General features: G+C 32.2%; 2 protein-coding genes across 2 annotated transcripts in view; one reads left to right on the forward strand and one right to left on the reverse strand.

Annotated features, from left to right (window-relative positions):
• The first annotated feature begins 256 nt into the window (after nucleotides 1–256).
• Nucleotides 257–613, forward strand: LOC134684473 (uncharacterized). Its single transcript, XM_063543797.1, has one exon. It carries the CDS (start codon nucleotides 257–259, stop codon nucleotides 611–613), a length of 357 nt encoding a protein of 118 aa, XP_063399867.1.
• A 5,860-nt stretch (nucleotides 614–6,473) lies between these two features.
• The window catches only part of LOC134684564 (multiple epidermal growth factor-like domains protein 10), a 36,542-nt gene continuing 16,800 nt past the window's right edge, over nucleotides 6,474–26,215 (reverse strand). The window contains exons 4-12 of the mRNA XM_063543892.1: nucleotides 25,683–25,880; nucleotides 21,346–21,480; nucleotides 18,348–18,485; nucleotides 17,732–17,875; nucleotides 15,695–15,829; nucleotides 12,551–12,659; nucleotides 10,324–10,385; nucleotides 9,907–9,937; nucleotides 6,474–7,847 (exon numbers count right to left, since the gene is read on the reverse strand). Of these exons, the coding sequence (XP_063399962.1) occupies nucleotides 7,715–7,847; nucleotides 9,907–9,937; nucleotides 10,324–10,385; nucleotides 12,551–12,659; nucleotides 15,695–15,829; nucleotides 17,732–17,875; nucleotides 18,348–18,485; nucleotides 21,346–21,480; nucleotides 25,683–25,880 (1,085 nt within the window). The 3' untranslated portion in view covers nucleotides 6,474–7,714. The remainder of the gene's footprint in view (nucleotides 7,848–9,906; nucleotides 9,938–10,323; nucleotides 10,386–12,550; nucleotides 12,660–15,694; nucleotides 15,830–17,731; nucleotides 17,876–18,347; nucleotides 18,486–21,345; nucleotides 21,481–25,682; nucleotides 25,881–26,215) is intronic.

A 26,215-nucleotide genomic window follows, 5' to 3' on the forward strand; every position in this document is an offset into this window, starting at 1 on the left:
TAAGACAAAGGCTATGATATTCTCCTGCCATACTTCCCCAGATGATATTGAAATAGAATTTCAAAACCAATTAGTAGGATTTGTCTCCTGTCATAAACACTTAGGGATTACTTTTGATTCCAATGGTAAATTCCATACCCATATAGAAAATATTTTAAAGTGTGCAAGCACGAGATTAAATGTTCTTAAAAAATTGAAATATGTATTGAATAAAAATTATCTTGCTCGTATATATTTAACTTTTATAAGACCCGTTATGGAATATGCATGTGAGTTATGGGATGGTTGTACTCAACAAGAAGCCGACAATTTAGAACATGATCAGTTAGAAGCAGGGAGGTTAGTAACTGGGTTGCCCGTGTTTGCTAGTAGGGAAGCTATATATTTTGAAACTGGCTGGCAATTGCTTGTGGACAGAAGAAAATCCAGAAAGCTCAATATGTTCTATTCTTTACATAATGGGACTGCCCCTGATTACCTCTGTGATTTAATGCCCCCGCTTGTTGGTCAAGTATCTAACTACGATTTGCGAAAAAGTAATAATTATGTAGTACCCGGTTATAGACTAGACATAACTAGAAAATCCTTTTTCCCATCCACTACTATTGAATGAAATAGCCTTCCCCCCGACATACGTACGTCCAAAACATAAATATTTTTTACAGAAAGATGAAGTCCAAATTGATACAGCCACCTTCCTATTTTAGTTGTGGGGATAGCAAACGTAATATCATTCATACACGTTTGTGAAATATGTGCAGTTCTTTAAATTCAGATTTACATCGTGTTAATATTAAACCCAGTCCCACATGCAGCTGTGGCCACCCTGTTGAGGATAGTATACACTATTTTTTAGAGTGCGCTCTTCACAACGAAGCCAGAGAAATACTGTTTTCAAAATTAGAAAGTTATGCTATATCCATTGAGCTTCTATTTGATGGTGACGGTGACCTTTCTTTTCAGCAAAACAAAGACATTTTTGAGTCCGTACAATCTTATATCAGAATAACACAAAGATTTAAAACAATCAATTAACATTCTAAATTTCTACTTTACAACCTTTCACTTGTCTAGTTGTTTCATTATTATTCCTTATTATATTGTTTTTTTTTCTTTTTTCTTTTTATTTCTAATTTTTGTTTGAAGTATGTATTACATGCATTACTACTATGTTGTTGTTTTTTTCTCCATTATCTAATGTACTTTGTGTTTATATTTATATTGGGAGAGGACGTCTCTAATGTTGTTATGACTTGTGTCCAATCCCTTTTGCTACTTTTGCAAAAAAAATATGTTTAAACTAAAAGGTTATGCATATTGTTGTCAGTTATAAATAGATATACAAGTTGAAATGATAGGACTTTTTTTTACTGGGAACTCACTTTTGTCCCATGACTGTATATATTATATACAACTCGTCTAAACATCAACCCAACAAAGTTAGATCTGTAAATTTGCTTTCGCAAATTTTTGGTTCTTCCCTCGCCGGGATTCGAACCCATGCTACTGTGATATCGTGACACCAAATCGCCTGCACTGCAGCCGTCCCGCTAGACCACACGACCACCTGGGCTCTCAAAAAAAGAGCTTTCGGTGGGCATGTGTTACCTTTCCACGTCAGTTTTAATCTAGCGGCGTACTACAGTACATGATATATAAGGCATGAAGATGTTATTGTTACAGATCAGCTAAATTATCTATAGTAAAGGATCCTACAAATTAATGTAAGATACAGTCACAGAAAATAATTATATTCATAAGTACGTCTGAGTCAGTGACTGCAACCCTACAACAGATGTATCCATCGGATCGCCATCAATGATGGTGATACATGGCTGTGTACATAATGTATATACAACTCGTCTAAACATCAACCCAACAATGTTAGATCTGTAAATTTGCCTTCGCAATATATATATACAACTCGTCTAAACATCAACCCAACAAAGTTAGATCTGTAAATTTGCTTTCGCAAATTTTTGGTTCTTCCCTCGCCCGGATTTGAACCCATGCTACTGTGATATCGTGACACCAAATCGCCTGCACTGCAGCCGTCCCGCTAGACCACACGACCACCTGGGCTCTCATATATATAGGTACATTTGTCCTAGATATTAACCTGTAAGTTTCTTCATTTATTTTTATATGCGTTTATGTCATCGTTCAACATTTGCATTTTTAACACACAAAATACCATTGAAATGCTGAAAGACACATTTATTATGTTTCAGTTACTATTATCCGATAAAGAAAATTACGATTATCAAAGAAGAAAAATACCATAGAGTTACGATTATCATCCCGAATTTTTCAACGGCAATTTTCAAAGCGCTTAGACGATTCCAGTGCACCGTTACGATTCAAATATGATGTAATGGTATAGATAAACCTTGCAGCTGAGTAACTATTGACAAAAGCATGCTACATTTAAGAGAAAGGAGTGTAAAGATTTTACCTATATCTACCGTCGCCATATTGGGATAATCGTAATTGCAGTTACTATTATCTCTTTAATACCAGTGTTTATTGTTGTTAAACGTAAATACACTGACATTTAACATTTTAAGCCAAGGACATTTGTATAATCACTCGATAAAATACGGACGCACTCGAAAAAGCCCGAACTGCTCTCGAAAAAAACCGAACACATGGAAATGAATTAAGTCTCAAAATGTCGTTTTCAATGGAAAAACAAGAAGTTTTGTAAAGTGTCTGTATATCTAATGATATAAGGATTCTATCGACATTTGCATTGGTATAAGTATACAATTGGCTTTATTCTGGTTTTTTTTTAATAAAAGCATTCTAAGGCTAAATTCAACTTTTTAAACAAAAAATATTGTCGGATTGGTAAAATATTTTTTTATCTTAAATACTAACACCTTGTATATCATTTTATCGCTATTTTGTGCATTTTTCCTTTGATATTTTTTTGTGATAATGGTCATATCATGCTACTCGCTTGAGATAGAAATTTATCGCTAGAAACTAAGCATGCACGTGGCGTTTTCTAACGAAATTGAGATGAAATTGACAACTTAGTGATAGGAAAAATAGCGATAATAAGATGATCATTGTTCATCTCAACTCGATTGCCTTTCTCGCTTTCGCCGTCCCGGCTCAAGTGAGAAAATCAATATCGTTGAGATGATCACCGATAATCTATAAATATGGTTAAAATCAAGCGTCTTTAACTCGTCTTGTCAGAAAGGAAGTCTGTTTGGATTTTTTTTTTTATCATAATCACTCGAAAAAAAGTGGTAACACTCGAAAAAGCCCGATCAAATCACTTGAGAAACCACGATCCTAGCCGGACACTTTACCTACCGTGTAAAATAAATGTTCCCGTTTTTGTTTGTGTTAATAAGATTTAATCATTAAGTATTAAATCAATTTAATAAATTGAGATTATCGTCTGCTTAACTAGTGTTAAGTTTTCTTTAATTTTGAAGGAATTGAGCGTCTTTCATTTAAGTACATAATTTCGAAAGCGGTTTTCCCGCTTTTATTTGATATAAAGTTGCATGCTTTTCCTGATTTGTTCATTGCGTGATTCGAACTGAGGGAACACAAAACCCCACCCTATCCCCACCTTCAGAATATGTTTTCTGCTGTGTGTTGTATATTTTCAGATACTGTTAAAAGAAGCGTCATGGATTGGACAGAATGTGAACTGAATATATTGCTTAACTGAATGGCTGAATTTATCACAGTTGGCGTCTGGAAGCCTAGTTGCCATTTGGAGAAAACATATGATGGTTGCCCTTCAATGTTTTTATTTTGCACATTAATGATACATTGTAGATGAATGCAAACTTATAGGCCGGTTGATATACAGTGGAACTGTCCTAATCCATGACAAAAAATGCTAAAATTCAAACTTATTATGATAATTAATTAGTTTGTCTTAAAAGAGGGACGAAAGATACCAAAGGGACAGTCAAACTCATAAATCTAAAACAAACTGACAACGCCATGGCTAAAAATGAAAAAGACAAACAGAAAAACAATAGTACACATGACACAACACAGAAAACTAACGAATAAACAGCACGAACCCTAACAAAAACTAGGGGTGATCTCAGGTCCACATGCGGCACCCGTCGTGTTGCTTATATGATTACAAATCCGGTAAATAGTCTAATTCGGTAGGTCAAATTCATGAAAGGGAAGGGGATTGTAGTAACGACGTAAGGAACATATCCGATATCATTTTATTTCATAACGGTCAACCAACTCGTGATGGCGAAATTTACGAAGGGATGATTTCAACTTCATCATTTGGAACTCTTGGTTTAATAGCTTCCTTGTGAGCAGTAACCCTCTATCAAGAAAATCATGATAGGAAATGCAAGCACGGGAATATCGTATCAATTGGGAGATATATACCCCGTATGCAGGTGCTGCTGGAATGTTGCTATTAAGAAATGGAAAGTTCACAATTGGAAAGCTGAAATCATCTCTTTTGTCGTAAGTTTTGTCTTCAACCGACCCTCATTGTCAATTTCTAGATGCAAGTCAAGATATGAAGCCGACTTAACTGTATCTGTAGTATCCTTTATCTCCAATTCGATGGGATATATGCGTTCCACATAGTCACCAAATTTTGAATTGTTTAGTGAAAGAACGTCATCTATATAGCGGAAAGTAGAGTTAAAGGATATTGCTAACTTCTTATCTTTCTTCCTAAGAAGTTCCTGCAGGAAGTCAGCCTCATAATAATAAAGAAACAAGTCAGCAAGTAGAGGAGCACAGTTTGTTTCCATTGGGATGTCGACAGTCTGTTGAAAAAACACGTCCTCCGAACGTAACAACTATGTTGTCAATCACGAAATCAAGCATCTTGATAATATCGGTTTCAGAGAATTTTTTGTTTGAATCAGAGTGATTCTTTACAAAGTAGGATTTATCCCTCCCTAACACAAGATACTTGTATCTACGTTGGCCATTCTTTTTTATGAAGCAAAGTAATACCAACTCTTTTCATTTGTCTTTTAGTTTGGAATGTGGAATACTTGTGTAAAGAGTAGAAAAGTCAAATGTTTTAATAATGTTACAAGATGAAAGGGAGTTAGATTGTATGTACTCTAAAAGATCTTTGGAATTTTGAAGTATCCATATCTGATTCACGCCACCTCTAGAATAGGCAGTTTCACAATAACTTTGAAGCCCGTCTTTGATTTCTGATAAAATAGATGTTTATAATTTAGAAAGGGGTTTCGTGGAGCACTTGGAAGACCCAGCACTATACCGTTGTTTGTAAGGACACTTATGTAGTTTAGGTATCCAATACAGTGATAGAAGATCCAGTTCTTCATCTTTGGTTAAAATACTAAAGGAACAAAGAACAGACCTATGATTATCCAGGATTTCCTCTTTGGTAAGTGTCGTGAGGGTATATGTTGAGTTTCCAAGTGAATTGTCTATACCTAATTCGTTTATCAAGCAATTAATGTAATGACTTTTACAGACAAAAACGATGTTATTTGGGGCTTTGTCTGCGGGGACAACAACATATTTATCATGGAGGTCGGATAGGTGTTTAGCAACATTTGGGTCTTTGAAGATTGACGTAGCATGGGCATTGATGGCCCCATTCAGTTTCTTAATTCTGATTTGTATTAACGACCTCACTGCCTTAATCCATTCGGATAGAGTGTCTACGTCTTCCTTCTTGCGCTTAGCCCATTGCCTGGCATAATCCTCGGCTGAATCCATCAAAATTTCAAAGTTGTATTTCCAATTGATGGATTTAGGCTCACGATATTTCGGACCTTTCGATAACACATTTCGTAGAGAAGTGTTATTAACAATGTTAAGGTCACCGGTAATAACGTGGCCAGCAGGATTATATGTGAACTGGGAACTAGCACAAGTGCAATCAGGAGGTTTAGACTTGAAGTCGTCAATATCGAGATCCTGCAAAATGCGTTTGTAATTGAAAGTTTTAGTTGCAATAGGTTTGGTATAGGTATAAGAAATAATTGGTACAGACTGGTCTTTGAAATAAGGAGGTATTTTCGATTGAACTAATTTATGATGAAGGATATTGCATAGGTTAACGCCATCCAGACCTTTGTTGGAAAAGGAAAGATTTAGAAAAGATCTTTTCTCTTTTTCATCTTTTCCAATGCGAACTAAATGTGTGTACATTTGTATAACAAAGGTAATCTGGAGTCATTCGAAATATTACGAGTGATTTCAATGAATTTGGGTTATATTGTATCTGGTATCTCGAATCCCTAAATTGACATCTGTTGGTTTCTTTCAAATATTTAATAATAAAGAAAATAACAAAAAAGGCGAACTCAAAGAAAACTTCAAAACGTCCCTTTTCAAATGGTTAAAGCAAACGTTGAAACAAATCAAATGAATATAAGTCAGCTGTCGTTTTCCTAACGTGATATAGACATTTCCTTACGTAATAAATAGTGGAGTAAACCTAGTATTAGAACTAGTTAAATCTCTAATAGGATAATCACATCATATATCATTATATGGACAAAAATGTGTGAACAAAACAGACATATTATATCAAAGGTATATATTGGATACAGGAGTCAACATTATGTCATAACCTTATATTCCAACTATTAAAACAGACATCTATGTAACAAAGGAATATTAAATTGCATAGAGACTTATGGAACACATATGCAAAATTGACAAACCTGAATACAAAATATGACATTATCACAATCACATATTCGCGGGATGTTTAAATACCGAGATACGCCAAAAAGATGTACTTATTCTTTTTGTTTTACTTTATTAAACATGTTAAAGTATCACCAAGTCATTAGAATAACTGAAACATATTTACAAAAGCTATAAAGAAAAAAAAACGACAACCATCCTTATGGTTCACATTCATTACATAGACAAACTGAAAACAGTTAAATGTATCATGGCCATGAATATAGAATATTGTAGGATTAAGTAAACAAATATTTCAACATTTTTGATACTAAACCAACTTACAGCCATTTCAATGATGACATTAATATTGGCACCAAGAAAAATAAAAACATTTCATAGGCTAAAAAAAGTATTGGTCTTTTAATCAAAAATGAAATACCTATAAATGTATGCATTGCATGATCAAATAACATATTACTATATTTTTTTTGCCGATATTCTAAAATATTTGGCATAAAGGTTCAACCCCTGGTAAAATCACGATATATTCAAGCCTTCGTGACATCTTTCTTAATTTGCAATTATCTTATTTATAAACACATATTTGATCATTAAACAGAGAGACGTAAGTACAGCTGATTTAGGTTGTGAAAATGCAATATGTTATTCTTTAAGTGTCATCTATTTTAACTTCGATTAATTTTGTTTTGTCGGAAGAAAACATAAACACCGCTTTAGCAAACTAAGACACAGTTTCTTTTCTTTGTATTTAAAATGTAAAACCATAATTGTTTCTTTTGACAAAATGCAGGTTGAAAGTTAAGCTGTGCAGGAGTTATGACCTTTAAAATCTTTTACAATAGCACTTAGAAGTGATAAAACATCCAGTCTTCTGGCATTTTGCTAACACTATTGCCCTCTTTTAAGAATATTTCAATATGTTGTATTTTACTTATCATGCGGTTTTTTTTCTTACGGTCTTCGTGTGTCCTATTTAAAGGCAGATTAATTTTGATTCAACCTTATATTGGTCACAAAGAAAATTTAAATTCTTATTGCAGTTGATTAAACATTGTTATATTTGTAAGCTTTGATTGACATATGTGTTATCAATTTGTTCATATTCATTTGCTTCTGAATGCGAAGTCAGATCTTGATATGTTGATGCGGGGTCCATTCTTATAAGGTCATCATAATGTGGCTCGTTTCTAAAAAAATCAAAACACATATCATGGATTTGACAATTAAAAAAATGGCATCTATGTTTTCAAACTAACTAACACGTTTAAATATGTTGTTGGCGCTATATTTCATATATGCAAATCGCGATAAGTTAATTTAAAAGAAAGTTGTACTGTACCCGAAAGTAAAAATAAGTGCCCTTTCGTTCCAATATTTTTAATTAACCATATTACAGTTCAGACACTAAGATTGGAAGCTAATGTATGCAAATTGAGTTTCCTAATAACCTAAAAGGTACATATATCACTGCACTAGATACGCATTTCGAACGTTACATAAATGTCTCATCAAGGATGTTCAAGACTAAAATACTTGAAAGTCCAAAACCCAATGTACACGTTAAAGATAAAATTGAACCAAAAAGTACCAACAATAAAACCAATCTAGCAATTTGAATTCTGCACGACGGAGTAACACTATTAATTTAAATTCATTTTAAAGGTGTAATAGCAAACTTCAGTTAAATAAAATCAAGTTTCGGAAATTCCTGTATCGAAAAAAGTAAAATCACAAATATACTCACTTGTATGACAGTCGCAACAAATTCAAAGGTATCTAATCAGTGGTATTACAGCCCTTTGATGGTAAAACATGTCCCCCAAAACGAGTATGGTGTAAAGGTTATGGCCTATGGTGCAATGGTAGAAGGAGTATAATGGAATGGTGTATGGTGTGAGGGGAATGTAGTTATGGTGTAACGTGCGATCGGGAATGTTGTGATTGAATGGTGTAAGACATTTAAAACTAGGCAAAATATTGATAAGAACTGATTTTTAATTTTATACCTTCATTTACAGTTTTGTGATCAAAGATCTTTTTTCAAACTTAATAAATAATTTGGAAGTCGCACGCTTTCTTGGAAATGATCATTTTGTTTATATAGATTAGACCGTTGGTTTTCCCGTTTGAATGGTTTTACACTAGTAATTTTGGGGCCCTTTATAGCTTGTTGTTCGGTGTGAGCCAAGGCTCCGTGTTGAAGGCCGTACTTTAACCTATAATGGTTTAATTTTTTAATTGTTATTTGGATGGAGAGTTGTCTCATTGGCACTCACACCACATCTTCCTATATCTATGATAAGGGGTGATCACATGTGTTCCTGGAGGGTAAACATATCCTGCTTAATAGGTTTGCACCTTTCGGGTTGCTCATTTGAGTACAATACCGATGATAAGTCTAATTCGAAAGGTCACATTTGGAAACATATTCGTCGTCATTTATAAACAAGATATTTCATACCAGTCAACCGTCTCATGATTGTTTCCGTTAAATTTACAAAGGAATAATTTTAACTTCACTACTTAGAAGTCTAAGTTCTATAGCCTTCTTGTGACCAGCAACACCGTATCAAGTTAATCATGATGGGAAAAACATGCCTGTGAATATCGTATCCACTGAGAGACATATACTCCATATGCAACCGCTGCTGGAATGTGACTGAATAGAAATGGAATGTTCACAATTTTGAATCTGATATCATACCTTTCGTCGTTAAGTTTTGTTTTCAAGAGAAGTACAGTAGGCATAGGCAAATATGTAAGTTAATATCACTTATACAGTACGAGACTTGAAAATTCGTGATAGAAACTACAAAGTATATATGGACAAGAAATATAATTACTCATAGACTATTGTATTTGCTTGTGTGTTTGAATCATGCAAGTCTATTCATAATATTGGTCCAACCGTTTCCTTACCATATCAAACTACATAGATGAAGGATTGGTTTTTATAACAGGCGAATAACAAGGGATTAACAGGAAATTGAAACATTCTATCAAGTTCTAGTTTTTGTAGTATCATAAATATCAACTTCTCATAGTCATCAATGCTTTTCATATGCTTACAAAATTGAATTATAAATGGAATAAAAATGATTAACACTATTGAAAAATATACTGAAGAATCGTTTAATTTGTATCTGGTTTTGTCAATTTAATGTAGAAGCTTTATAATGCTGCCTCTTATACAATAATTTTTGAAATCAAGAACGGCAAATCATTACAAAATTTATATATACTTACCGATTAGAGTTATTGGTAGTGTTACTATTTTCTACAATAAATTCATAATACATTAATGTAATATGTAGTCAAATTCAAAACAAAATCTACTTTGTTAAAACAATTCTATTAAAAAGTATTCTTTTTACTGTAAAACTAAGATATTTTGTTACTTAGTATTGTAATATGAGTACAATTGAACATTGTATACGGAGTCTTAAGATTTTGTTGGATTCTGGATAAGGACGGGTGTTGGCTTTCATAGATAGTAGTGCCAATTGTATATGCAAAGTTTGTTAGAACACAAAATATATAACTTAAACCCAAAGGGATTTATATGTATGCAACATGTTAATTAAGTCTCACTTAAGGTTATAACTAGTATAAACAGAACTATGTTATTCTGTCTTAAAAAAAAAACTACAATAGTTTCCTCACCGTAGGTGGTCGCATCATTTGATTTTGTCCGAACTCCGTCTTGTGTTGATATACATCTGCGCCTGTAAAGTAAGACATAACAGTGAACTATAAGACCTTTAAGATAGAAATTTGAGAATTTATTGAAAATTAATTATAAGTCGACACATAAATCTAAATCGCTACATTTGAGTTTTGTTGAATAAATGTCTCATTGGTAATCACACCACGTCCTATTTCATATTTTGAGTATTTTACCCGACCGTTTGGTATGTAACATAGTCAATATTGAAAATAAAAACATTTATCAAAGAAACAAGGTTCATTATAAAGAATGTCTGGAAGTTCCTCCTTCTACATACGCCTCGATAAAGCGCTGCAATAAAAATAACTGGTTTGAAGGGCAATCAGGTAAGTCGGGAAACTATAAAGCTTTGACTACATTGTTATTTTATTATATTGTACGTTGAGTGTATTTGAAATGATCTGTAATTGACGCAAGAAGGCATCATCGAAAATTAGATGCATCGTCTTTAAAACACAACGAAAGTGTTTAATTTTTCGGTCATAATATATAATCATTTTCATGCCATAGCTGCAATAGTTAGTTCAAATCCGTGTGAAGCAAAATGACACAAATTATGACAATTCATAGTAACTGGAAAGGTTTAATCAATGTCTCACAAGTAAGACGACACTTCGAAACAGAAGCAGATCTTGGTACAATTATTATTTAAGAAATTTAGATTAGAATGTGTTCTAGGGTAATACATTCCTAATAAAAACAATGATAACTTCGCCATTCGTAAATTAAAAAAGTTGTACTGTGTTGTATAAGGCGAGTTCGAATTTCGATTTACCATGTTACCATAACCTTATGGAGTGAAAAATAGAAAATGGTAAATAAATTAACGAGTGTCGCCTATTTTAAGACGTCCTACTAGTTCTGTGTACTGTAAAAACTGATGGAAAACTATAGCGATTAGCATAACATACATGACTAATATATAAATTGAAGACGATAAAACTGACTGTTTTCATTGAAATACGTGTTGTTTAAATCTTCTTGGTGACTTGTTGCAAATATTTAAATTATGCATTATTTTGACGTGTTTGTCATTTACTGTGTTTTTCAATGTTTGTTTCATTTTCGTAACGCGTGGCACCTTTTTTACATGCTTTGTTGGTATTTTGTAAGATTTAAAAGGACACAATTATATAGGTTAAATCTTAAAATGTATTTGTAGAGTTTTAAGAAAAAATTATAATAATATACATGTACATGTATAAATATAGATTCTTACATTGATACCAGTGAATTATCGGATTTAACCAATCGAGATGGTTAAAAAATTAATTTCAAAGTCCGAGCATCGATAATTTAACTATCAAGATTGGATAAATCCGATAATCCACGAGTTACCATGTAAGAATCTGTTTCTCTAATGATTAAAAAGTAAATATATATTTTTTTTGTTAAACGAAAATTCCCTTCGAGTGCCTTCCACATTCCACAAAGTTGTCAACTTCATTAACACCTACCTGTAAGCATATTCTGATTCATTCAGTTAGCTGATTGAAGTTATGACCCTTAAACTCATCCAATCATTTTCAAAGATGATCGGCAACCACACCTTGATTAAATATTTGTATACAATAAGTACAGAAAGGTATAAATTGTCAAAGAATTAGAGAAATATATATAAAAAAAGCTTTTATTCCTGATTTTATACTAAGGAATGCAGACAAATAATTTTAAAATGGGTCATATGTCTCCTGCTTTTATCTTGTTTTCTTTATTAAATGAGTTTCCACAAGTTGCCTAATAACAGTAGACCATATTATACACCAGAAGAGAATTATCATCCATTTAGATACTTATTTGTCTATGGCCCTTGTGTAAATATTGTAGTAATACAGGTTTCGGTTGATTTAAAGTTATGATCATTATAAAGTGAACGAGATTACTGCATTTGGCTGCAAATATAACTTACTGTTTGTTTGTTTATTTTATTCACACACTGTTGGCAATATAATGATTTTTTCTGACTGTTATACAAGTGAGAAGTTTAGCTACATATAGCTATAAAACCAGCGGTTTCATCCACCAATTTTCTCAAAGGGAAATGCCTGTACCAGGTCAATAAAATGACAATTATTTTCCATTATGTTGATTTGTTTGAGCAATCCGTTTTGAATTTTTCTTTGAGTAAAGATTTTTTTATATTTAATAGAGATTTAAACTTACTTGTAAACGATTAAAGCCGCCACTAATATAAGGACAACTATGAAAGCAGCAACAGCTCCGCCTATAGCAGCCGCGTTAGACGTCTCTTTATGTCGTGATTGAGTTCCATCTTTAACAAAAACACATATAGGGTAAATCCAATAGAGATCAAGGCATCTCAACAAAATAATTCGAAATACTCTATATCTCTATCCCTTCAATTGCGAAGAAATTTGCGCTCACAGATCGTAAAAGTCACTTAAGTTCGATTGTCAACTTTGTTTAAAATATTCTCCTCTTTAATATACAAATTATATTTTTCGCCATGTATTAAACAGTCACATTCCAATCAATGCTCAATGTGAAACGAACTTAAGGGAGGGGGTAACGGATAATTCATTTCACAAGCAACCAGGTATTCTAAAAGGTATATGCACTTCGAGAAAATTCTTAAAGATAACACATCTAAATGGATATAATGGTGCATTTAAATTTTGTTTTTGCTAAACATATTTAATGCAAAAACTAATTACAATTGTAGATTATAATTTTTTAAAAAAATGAAAAGAGTACTTTTTTGGTACTTTGTGGAAAAAGGAACTGTTAATGTTATTTTCACACACACACATGATAAATGTACAAATGTAGCCGGAATACCAACTTGAGGCTCTTAAGAGCTTGTGTCGCTCACCTTGGTCTATGTGCATATTAAACAAAGGACACAGATGGATTCATGAAAAAATGTGTTTTGGTAATGGTGATGTGTTTGTAGTTCTTGCTTTACTGAATATTCTTGCTACTTACAATTGTCACTATCTATAATGAACTTTGCCCATTAGTAACAGAAGAAATTATTTTGTAAAAATTTACAAAAAAATACCAAATTAATGAAAATTGTTAAAAAATGACTATAAAGAGCAATTACTCCTTAAGGGGTCAACTGATTATTTTGGTCAGGTTGACTTATTTGTAGATCTTACTTAACTGTACATTATTGATGTCATAGTTTATCTCTATCTATAACAGTATTCAAGATAAAAACCAAAAAAGGCAAAATTTCTTTAAAAGTTTCCAATGTGGGGGCAGCAACCCAATAACCGGTTGTCCAATTCATCTGAAAATTTCAGGGCATATAGATATTGACTTGATAAACAATTAAACCAATATTAAGATTTGTTAAAAATGCTTTAGTTTCAGAGTTATAAGCCAAATATCTACATTTTACCCCTTTATTATAATTTAAGCCATGGCGGCCATCTTTGGTGGTTGGCTGGATCACTGCACACCTTTTTAAACTAAATACCCCAATGTTGACTGTGACCAAGTTTGGTAAAATTTGACGCTGGTGTTTCAGAGGAGATTATTTTTCTTAAAGATCACAAAAATTTATAAAAATTGGTAAAAAATGTCTATAAAGGGCAATGACTCCTTAAGGGGTCAACTGACCATTTGATCATGTTGACCTATTTACTTTGCTGAACATTATGGCTTTAACAGTTTATCTCTATCTATAATAGTATTAAAGAATATAACCAAAGACGACAAAATTTCTTTAAAATTACCAATTTAGGGGCAGTAACCCAACAAACGTTTGTACAATTCATCTGAAAATTTCAAGGCAGATAAATATTGACTTGATAAACAATTTTACTACTTGTCATAATTGTTCCAAATGCTTTGGTTTCAGAGTAATAAGCCAAAATGTATATTTTACCCCTATGTTCTAATTTTAGCAATGGCGGCCATATTGTTTGGTTGGCTGGATCACCGCACACATTTTTTTAACAAAATACCCAAATGATGATTGTGACCAAGTTTGGTAAAATTTGGAACTGAAGTTTCAGAGGAAAAGATTTTTGTAAAAGATTACAAAAAATTATGAAAAATTGGAAAAAAATGTCTATAAATGACAATAACTCCTTAAGGGGTCAACTGACCATTTTGATCATGTTGACTCACTTGTCAATCTTACTTTGCTAAATATTATTGCTGTTAACAGTTTGCCTCTATCTATAATAATATTCAAGAAAATAAACAAAAACGACTTTTTTTTTTAAATTAACAAATTCAGGAGCAGCAACCCAACAACCGGTTGTCCGATTCATCGAAAAATGTCAGAGCAGATACATCTTCACTTGATCAACAATTTAAGTCATGTCAGATTTGCTCTTAATGCTTTGGTTTCAAAGTTCTATTTTTAGCCATGGTGGCCATCTTGGTTGATTGGCCTGGTCGCCGGATATATTTTTAAAGTAGATACCACAATGATGATTATGGCAAAGTTTGGTTAAATTTGGCCCAATAGTTTCTGAGAAGAAGATTTTTGTAAAAGTTAACAACGAAGGATGACGGACGACGAACGTCAAGTGATGAGAAAAGTAATGGATAATTCAATAGTCCCAAAATAGTGAGCAAGTATTGTTTTTGGACCACCCATTTAGTTGTAAGATGCAGAACGATGACAGCTTTAAAAGAGGAGTGAAAGATACCAGAGGAACATAAATAAACTGACAATGCCAATTTATACATGTAAATGTTCATTAAATATGCAAACAAAACAATTATTTAAAGCATAATTATAAGTCGTGACCAAGTTCACTTTAGACACAATTGATTCATGTTATATGACTATTTTTAATTATGTGATAGATATTTATTTTCATTTTGAATGTATTTTCAATTTCATGTGTACTCTTGTTGGATAAGATAAATGTTCCAAAAATTACAACTATATTTGTTTGTTCTATGGACACTAAGTGAAAGTGTATTCATTTCATATAACTTTCTCCTGAAAGGAAAAAAAACAAGTAAAATCTGTTATGAACATGATGAACTTTCACCAATTATGAGATCAGAGTAATCAGGGCATTAATGTCATATGAACACTATGATTGATAACGATCCAATCACAATTAAAAATCAACGGTTGATTTTGCAATGCATATATAAAGGCGGTTCAAACAATCTCGTAATATTTAAGATCAAACTATCAATTCCTTTAGAGTCATCTGATATTGGTGTTATTTCGGCAGAAGATGTTGCAATTTGATCTAAATTCTTTTTCGATTCATTCGTGTCAAAAAGGCAAGCCAGTTTTTTTTTATGAATACAAATTGTAAATATGACTTCCTGTGATTGTATTAAGTGCTTGTTGCATTTTCCTACCTTTGTTGCATGATTCACCATACCATCCTTCCCTACAGCCGCTAGGTGGACATATTCCATCATTTTTGTTGCAAGGCTCGGTGAGACAAAAACATCTATTTGCACAATCATTACCAAAATTCCCATCGTCACAGGCTGATAGATAAGAAAGCATAGATTTCAAATAAATCAAATATAAAATATAAAATAGAACATGTATCCTACTATTTTTTTGGGGTTTTAAGATTTTTATATCTTTGAAAAGCCTGAATATAAAAAAAGAGCATAAGTAATTATTGGGATACTACATTTGCCGATTATTCCTTTGTTGTTTGTATTTACAATGTACAAAGCACATAACGAAAACTCTGAATTATCGAAATATGTTCGCTACCTGACAAACTTACACAAACCGATTTACAAAGATGAATAAACAACACAATGAGTATTCCAAAAGAAAGAATAGCATAAAGGAATTCACCAACAGGAGAAAATAACAAAATTCACAAAAAACTATATAGAGTCAAACACCGATTTAGTATTTTACTCATGCGAGGCGGATTAATTATTTGATGCAATGACAGGGCCACATTTCTGTTTCGTGTGGTAAGTGAATATATCATGACCCTAGGATAAAAAAAAGACCCATATTATCACAATAAATATCAAGTGATGGCGTCAAATCAAAAGAAAGGATTGTTCAGTTCCGAGCAGATTTTCTGAAGGTGTGTTCTTCTATGTCTAAACAAATTTATTTGGATATATATATTAGCCACGCTTAGAAGCAATGCACTCAAGATATTCCCCCCGAGTGTTTTGATTTGTTCTCAATAGTTGTAAATAAAAAAAAAAGTAAAGCGTTCAGATGAATAATATGTGTATGTTAACGCACAAAGAAAATTCATTGAGTATTTTAGTGAACACATTTGATTTATAACAACCAAAGTCGATAGTTTTGTTCAGTACACTTTTATATTTTAAACCTGATGCCTTTTGTTATCTATTCATCATGTTTTTCTTTGTCTAATGTGTTCTCCTATTTATTTGTATTGTAGTCCTGTAATATTATGTTGTCATTTCAATGTTATATTTAACTTTGCCATTAAAGTGCGAGGTTTGGCATGCCATAAAACCAGGTTCAACCCACCACTTTTATTCCCTTTAAAAGTGCCCTGTACAAAGTCAGGAAGATGGCCATTGTTATAATATTGTTCGTTTCTGTGTGTGTTGCATTGTAACGTTGAGTCGTTTGTGTTTTCTCTTATTTTGAGATATTGAGATAAGACGTGACACGGTATTTGTCTATCCCAAATTCACGTATTTGGTTTTGATGTTGTATTTGTTATTCTCGTGGTATTTTGCCTTTATTTACAATTTGAGAAACTAATATTTGCGAGGTCGGTTGTGTAAGGTGTGAGAATTGCAAAAGTTGATTGATACTTGAATTAAGAAAAGAGGACGAGATTGACACAGAACACTTTGAATTGTGAAATAAAACAATGTAGTTAATTTTTTGGGAAAGTTATACAGAAAGTTTAAGCTGCATATCTTGTTTAAAGCATTGTGTGCATACGAAAGGACAGACAGCAAAACATCGTTTTACATGAATTGCTATTTTATGTACCGGTATGAAATTTCTTTTTAATGTTGCGATAGTAAACTAAAGGGCTTTTTTGACATGAGGTACTTTCAAAAAAGAAAAAAGAAATGAACCACGATCTTGGCTTTACATACATTCAAAATTTGATCTCCCATGGTTTTCACTAAGGTTGAAAGACGCGGTCATATTTCTATTTTTTTAAATGCTTACATGTTTATTTCCTGACAATAGTGATTGCTTACTTCTGATTATTTTTCTGTTTCTGTCTAGCGAAACTTTCTTTTATCAGTGTTAAAAAAACAGGTAGTTTTTATCTGTATATCTTTTGCAAATATATTTACAAATGATCTAATCGGAGGTTTAACGTTGTTTAAATCATATTTGTCTCCTGATTTGTTTATAATGACATAAAACTAGGTTAAACTTTCATTTAAACGAAATTTTCGAATTTTACGTACCTATATTACAGTGTGGAGAGTATTTATAACCATAATCACAGGCGGATGCATTATCACACAATCCATTTATATGGTTACACATTCTTGCTATACATCCATCACAAAACTCAGAACAGTTTCTCCCAAATTGACCATAGGGACATTCTGAAAATATGTATACAAATCAACATCATAATATTTTACATGATATTTATAAATGCCGATATTGTATAATTTAGGTTATCATTTACAAGTTGATTACTAATTCATGTATCTACTTAGATAGGTTTCGAATTTTTAGGTTAGAATTACATGTAGAAATAGAAAATAGAATCATATGGTTCAGTAAAATTTCTTTATATTTTTTTTCTATTTAAACAACTTAGTTTTTAAAAAAGAAAATCAATTGTATAATATAATTATGTCTCTTGTACAACTGAAAACGTAATTAAATATGTTACTGTGAATATTGGTCTCAACCCTAATAGAATATTCTAATTGTAGTTTGCATTAATTCAAGTTGAAGCGTAACTTTAGTTACCCTTTGACTTCAAATAACGCTTCCTTTTTCTTAACTATATAACAAAATATATCAACAACTAGTTAACAGCATATTTCTAAAATGAAATGCACACACCTTGTGAGCAATTGAATGTTTGCCATCCATCTTTGCATCCACCGATGCATTTTCCTGTCGCGTGATGACATCGTGAATTCAAACAGGTTGCTGAACATATTTCTAGACATTCTTTGCCGTAGAATCCATCATGACATACTGTAAAATATTGTGTACTACGTGAAAACACATTAGATCTTAAATGTAAACTACATTAAGACAATTTGCAGACATTTTCTTTACGATTTACTAAACTTCCTTGATGTTAATTTGGTACCGTTAATCGTATTACTACCACTGGGTCGATGCCTCTGCTGGTGGACTATTAGTCCCCGAGGGTATCACCAGCCCAGTAGCCAGTACTTCGGTACTGGCATGAAAATACGGATTTTTTGTGTTATTAAAATTTGCTGTTACAAAATGATAGAAATTATGATAAATTAAGGAATGTATCTCCCTCGTGCAAAGCTCTGATTCCTTTCACGGATTTGGCTATACTTTTTGGACCTTTTGGATTGTAGCTCTTCATCTTTTATATAAGCTTTGGATTTCAAATATTTTGGCAACGAGCATCACTGAAGAGACATGTATTGTCGAAATGCGCATCTGGTGCAAGAAAATCGGTACCGTTAATCTTATTACTACCACTGGGTCAATGCCTCTGCTGGTGGACTATTAGTCCCCGAGGGTATCACCAGCCCAGTAGCCAGTACTTCGGTACTGGCATGAAAATACGGATTTTTTGTGTTATTTAAATTTGCTGTTACAAAATGATAGAAATTATAATAAATTAAGGAATGTATCTCCCTCGTGCAAAGCTCTGATTCCTTTCACGGATTTGGCTATACTTTTTGGACCTTTTGGATTATAGCTCTTCATCTTTTATATAAGCTTTGGAGCTTTGGATTACAAATATTTTGGCAACGAGCATCACTGAAGAGACATGTATTGTCGAAATGCGCATCTGGTGCAAGAAAAATGGTACCGTTAATCTTATTTTCAATATCAGAAAAAGATTGATGTATATGATAATGACAACTTCTTGTCGATACAAAATGCATATCAAACTTAAAACCAAGCAACACAAAAATAAACACAACCTAAAATTACCCTGCGCAATCGCAAAATATAAAAAAAACATCTTTTGGCATGTATGATGTAGATGAATATTTTTTTCAATGTTGGTAATCTTCATTTATAATCAAAACAACTGCTTTATGAATTGAATTAAAAAAAAATGTTATTGTGACAAAAATCAAACAATTCTTTATTTTTTAGGTTTTGTTGTAAAACATAATTCATAAAATTAGATCTCTCCATTTTTTATGGAACTTGTGTTGATTAGTCATTGGTTATCTTTTTCTGTTGAGGTTCTTTACTTTTTATCTTTTTTGCCTTTTTTGTCGTTTTCGTTAGTTTTTCTTATTTTGCCATGGCAGTGTCCGTTAGTTTTCGACCAATGGATTTTGATATCTTAAAATGTTTTTCTACTGATTTTGCAACCAAAATTGTTTCATAATTGTTTTATTTGTGAAACATTAAGTGATTGTTTAAAACCAAAACCTGTCTATCGTTTATGGGTAGTTTCGTTTTCAATTTTTCAATATTCGCATTTATAGGTAACTTATGTTTTTGTTGATTAAAACTAAATAGCACAATTTTTCTTCTTGAAATTCTTCTTATTTTGCTTTTCGTAAATTTGTTTTGGAAGCTGCTGTTCAGTGGTTGTTGTTTGTCAATCTTTGTTGATGGGCTTTATAAAGATTAGACTGTGTGATTTCCTGTTTGAATAGTATTAAATTACTCATTTGTGTGGACCTTTATAGCCCGTTGTTTGGTGTAAACCACGACTCTGTGTTGAAGGCCGTACTTTGGCCGATAATGGTTTACTTTTTACAAAATGTGATTTTGATTGAGAGTTGTCTCATTGAAACTCATACCACATCTTTTTATATCTGTATTCACCTTATGTTTTTTGTCATTTGTCTCTTTGTAGGAAGAAGGGATGTTGTTATTCCCTAGTGGTATTAACAGCCAGGTAGAATGTGTTGACTTGAATGGTCATTGATATATTCATATTATAAATTAACGCTTTACTAAATTTGAATATTTGAAAAACTAGGGCTTTTCTATTTCAGGAACATATGATATGACCTACGCTGTACTTTTTTTCAAAATATTAGGAATTTTTGGTTCTGTATGCTCTTTAACTTCATACTTTATTTAACGTTTTTAACTTTTTATCATTCGAGCGTCACTAATGAGTCTTTTGAACAAAATTTCAATCCTTGAATCTATGATGAAATTATTTACAACAACTGGGTGGATGACACTGCTGATGGAGTTTTTATTCAACGACAGCATCACCAGCCCTTTAGTTCGGACTTCTGTGTTGACATGATATTGTCATATGATTATAAATTAACTTTTTTACAAAACTTAGAATTTTTGAAATACGCAGGGTTTTAATTTCTATCTCAGAAATAGATTATCTCATCTGTTTTTGGCAACTTCCTTAGGAGTATTTGGTACTCAACACTCTTCTTCTTCGTACTTTATTTGTCGTTTTTAACTTTCTTTGATTCAAGCGTCACCGAGGAGTCTTTGGTAGACGAATCGCGCGTCTCGTGCAAATACAAATTGTCAATCATAGAATCCATGCAGTCGTAATTCGCCTGTTTTCATTTTTAAATTGGACTGTTGGTATTTCGCTAGTCATTTAGAGCCCCTTTATAGCTTGCTGTTCGTTGAGAGCCAAGGCCCCGTGATGAAGGCCGCCTTTATTAATTAGACACTTTTACACATTGTGACGTGCATGAAAGTTGAAGTTGTCCCACTGGCTCTCATAACACATTTTTTTATTGTATATCGGTGTGCTTATTGATTTTGTTATCAGTCAATTAATACCATAGTAACTATTGTTGTTATAAGCATTAGCACACTCACAGCCGTACAATCTGTCTAAACCTACTGTTATTAAACGCTTTAAATGTATGATCAACATACTACTATGTTTTACCTTGTTCACATCTTATACCAGTCCAACCATTTATACAACCAAATGTACAATACCCTACATCGAGGTCACATGGACCTTTACAGTTTAGTGGGCACGTTATATTACACAAAGGACCATAATGAGTAGGTGGACAACCTAAAAAAACAAGTATAAAAAATTCGAAATAATTGATGATATCAAATTAAGAACTCAATTTATATAACAGAGTCGTGTTAAGTGTTTTCTTACTTACAACAAAGTATTAAATAAAACTGGAAATCAACATCATGTTTAGAAAACCTGCATTACTTCTTACTGCTAAATTGCATGATTTTAGTTCGATTAATTACAAACTTCATGTTACTATCATTCTTATTATTGATTATTTTCATATTCAACCTATTTATTATGATCTGAAGATATATTGTGCATTATAACTTACCTAAAGAAATAAATTGCAAACTCTTGATAGTAGACTCAACCTTTTCGTGTTATGTAAAGTTAACATGAAAACTTAGGAAATAACGTCAATACTTTCAATCTTCCAATGTCAATGTAAAGACAGTTTAGCTCAAGCATGCAAGAACTAAGTCTGTTTAGTTCGTCCATGCACGTATGGACTACGTTAACGTAAGTTTCCTTCGTCCATGCATTCATGGACAAAGTCTTTTGTGTTAGTCCATGCACGCATAGACTAAGTTAACGTTAGTTGCCTTCGTTCATGCATGCATGGAGTAAGCTTAGTTCATAAGTTTTACTTTTTACATAACATGAAAAGTTTTAGTCATACTATCAAGTGTTTGCAATTTATTTCTTAACAGATAATTTATATTGCACAATATGTCTTTAAATCATAATAAATAGGTTGAAAATGAAAAATATCATCTGAAAAGAAAAAAAAGACAGTTACATCACATTCAAATATAATTGAACTGACATCATGAAATAAGCCGGTAAAAAGAAATGGAGGTTTGCTAAACTTCATATTGATTTCCAGGTTTATTCAATACCTTGTTTTATGTAGAAGGGTTAAAAATGTTTTCTTAGTTAAGATTATTTAGTTGAAAAAGCAAGCGAACCCTCTAAAGGGAGCTGATTTTAGAGCTAATTTAGTCGGTATAAAAACATTTTTCTCCAATTTTGTTAAAATTTAACCCGATCAATCCCCATTGTATAGAAACATTAATTGAAGAGTGGCAGGCTATGATCTAAGTAGATGATTGGATATGTTTAAGGTTCAAAAACTACTGGGTAAATTTAATAGTCTTAACAGGTGTTATTATTGTCAACTTTGTGGAATATGGGAGACAGACAAGGTGGATTTTCGATTATCAAACTTGACAATTTATCGGATAAGCATTCTATCGGTTGGAAAGTAAATAACTGGCGACGTCCATGTTTGTCAAGTTCTATCAGCAACAATAGTAGGGGGTATTAATAAGCTGACGACACAATATACCCGAAACCAATCTGCTTAATGATTGAAATTTAAACTATTTTTTTTTTAACTTGTATTGTTCTTATGATAATTCTTTCTAAGGTTTGCATATTTTCTGTGAACAATTTATTTCAAAACGACATAATTATAAACATTGTTGAAAATAGCTTTTGTTGGCAGTTACTTCATCCTTTCCGTTCTAAAAATATCTACCGTCTTTTTTGTTCGCCAAAAAAACTCGAATTTAAATGATTTGATGTTTGCGTATTTAAATACAATAAACATGATAAAGAAGTCAAAAAATATTAAATGACACCCAAAAGCCTTTTTTTAAATACATGTTGTAAGCTCAGTTAATAATACTTAAAAAAGAGGGACGAAAGATATCAAAGGGACTTGAATATCTCCTTATTAAATAAGTTGTATTAAAAAGTGAAAAAAACAGGACAGGACAGGACTTTATTCACATGGTAGATTCTTGTCAAATTTTCAATCATTTCGTAAAATGAGTAAGAGCTGTCCCACCAACTGTTAGATATTCCTCTTCTTGTTTTAGTGATATAAATAAAGCATCAACATGATTAAAATACAGTGTATACAAAAATATTTCTACCAGCTTACACAGCCACTAGAAGAGTAGACTAACATAGCTGACTATGCAGTATGGTCTTTGCTCATTGTTGAATGTCGTACGGTGATCTATAGTTGCTTATTTCTGTGTCATTTTGGTCTCTTGTGGAGTTGTCTCATTGGCAATCATACTACATCTTCTTTATTATAATAGGTAGAATCCCCATTTTTGTAGAATTGTTCGAAACAGTTTTACTTTCATGATTTATAAAATACCCTGAAAAACTCGGCATGGTAGCTTATCACAATTGTCTTTCATGCAATTAATATAATGATTTTGAAAATTCAAAATGAGTACACTTAAAATACTATCAATTTGTTAACAGAATTTCTATTGTAAAGGAAATAAGTTATTCTGAAATATTTCTAATAAATTTAGCCCTTTTCTTTCTAGGCAGTATTGCACTGTTCAACTAAGAAACACAGATTGAGTTTAACAACATACAAAGGCCTATTTGCTATGAAAAAATTTATTGTGACTCTGGATCCAAGGAAGTTCTTAAAAGTTAAATCTAAATGATAAGTAGTACTTCTTTTGTTTTACGAAAGAAACATAGTGTAAATTGTGACAGGATATGTTTAATTGTTGTAACAATTGTTTACACAAATTCTACCAAGAGAGTTTCTACCACAGCTACCAACCATGATTATATGCCCTATCAGAATTTCATCAACCATGGCTAATTCATATTAAATCTGATATGTTTCTAGGAATATTTCATAATAAAAGTTTAACCAATTTATTGTCTTCTAATCTTGACCTCTTATTCTTTTCGGAAAAGAATTGACGGTATCTCCTTATACGATAATACTATAGTTGTAAATCAGTTCTTTAAATGATTTTTTTCAGGATTTTTGTTATGTTTTAAACTGCTTTTGATTGTTTTTTTGTGGTTTTATTTTTTACTTGTGATATCTGCAACAAACAGTGCTCTATGCAATAAAAAATAACTTGCCGTTTACGTATCCAAAATTATATTGCATGGATACTCGTATTGTTTGTTTGTCTGAATGTGATACCTCATCATATCTAGATTTCTCCCGATATGTAAAGTTTCCTCGAAAATATTTAAATTTTTGATCAGGAGATATGACAATTTTCACACAAATTCAAACTTTGTAAATTGGATTAAGTAGGACGTGTAAGTTTTAAAGAGTGAAGTTGATAGACTGCAACCGCAACACGAATTCCACTAACATTTTTGGGGATCTCTGGTACTCCAGGAGAGTATTAACAGGAAAATGTACAAATCGCAGGTACTATATGAAGGAGTTGGGTAGATTCTTGCTCCCAAACTTTGTAAATTGGATTAAATAGGACGTGTAAGTTTTGAAGAGTGAAGACTTTGTATTTTCAAGATTATTTTGTTCAATAGGTCTTTATCATGACTGTGTACAATTGAGGTTTGTCTCAGCCGTACTTTTACTGAATTGTCACGGTCACGTGACTCTGTTGTTCTGATAGACTGCAACCGCAACACGAATTCCATTAACATTTTTGGGGATCTCTGGTACTCCAGGAGAGTATTAACAGGAAAATGTACAAATCGCAGGTACTATATGAAGGAGTTGGGTAGATTCTTGCTCCCAAACATTTTTGATTAAGAAATAAAACATATCAAAATACCGATGCTTGTTTTATAACATGTGAGATATATGAAGTTGAAGAATAATGTTGATTGGCAACGAATTGTATTTAGTGTGTTTAATCGGAGGGTTGGTATATTATTGATAAATACCACATATCGATTTTAAATATTCATATACACCGTTCGATGCTCCTTTTGATGTTCTTCTCTCTGTAGTGTGTTCCAGGGTTCCAGTCGAAATGTAGCATTATCTACACCTTTTGTTAATGATATGAGTGTATGAATTAAACTATTGTTCAGTTCGTATACATTGATATTAAGTTTACTGAATTTCTGGTAGCTTTGAGAAAAAAAAACCATTTGATCTTGATATGTCAACAATGGATTCCTCACGAACAGTCGCCATAGTTGTTTTAAGTGGTTTTTCATTTGCCTTACCTATTTCACATGAAGAAAAATTGCGGTCGCAGTATAAGGAGCATCGTTGTCAGAGCTGGCGACGTGATTGAAAATGAAATTTGTATCGAATATTTATTTTCAACCGTTCATATATATTCTACATATATGTAAGTCTTTACTTTGCAATTTAACAAAAACGTTCTACATCAAACAGGAATAGTGAATCCCTAAACGTTTCCACTTCAGGTAAAATATACATTCACTTTCAACACTTTGTGTTTCCGTCTACTAATAATACTCACCAATTATTCCAATTTCACATAGTTCAAGTTCAGAAGACTGATTTCCAACTGGAGGTACATAGGTTAGAAATCTAAAAACGGATTGAAATTTGATTTCATTAGGCAGAGATGTCCCATTGTATAAAACAGTTCCACTAGTCCACTTATTGCTAGTATTTGAAGCGTAAACAGTATGATAACCCTCTGTAGTTGTACCATCTGAAACAACAAAAATGAACGTTTCATTTCAGAAAACCAGTATATTTTTTTATGTTCTAAATGCAATATATATAAAAATTCAGTTGGCAAAAAAATCTTGTTTTTCTGCTAAATAAATTGAAAAACAGAATAATATCGAAAATAAATAGAATACTCTTCCAATGATAAAGAGAAAAAGCAATGGGACACACCCGTGGTAAAGCAATATTTAAAACCATGTCTCATTTATGTAGTATAAGTTGATATACTGCAAAATAGAATATCTATTCAAAAATGGATTTGAAATAAGAAAATAGATTTAAAAGAAAGGAGTCTTCAATTAGATTATATGTCCT

The sequence above is a fragment of the Mytilus trossulus genome, chromosome 1 (genome assembly GCF_036588685.1).
Source record: "Mytilus trossulus isolate FHL-02 chromosome 1, PNRI_Mtr1.1.1.hap1, whole genome shotgun sequence".
NCBI classification, from domain to species: domain Eukaryota; kingdom Metazoa; phylum Mollusca; class Bivalvia; order Mytilida; family Mytilidae; genus Mytilus; species Mytilus trossulus.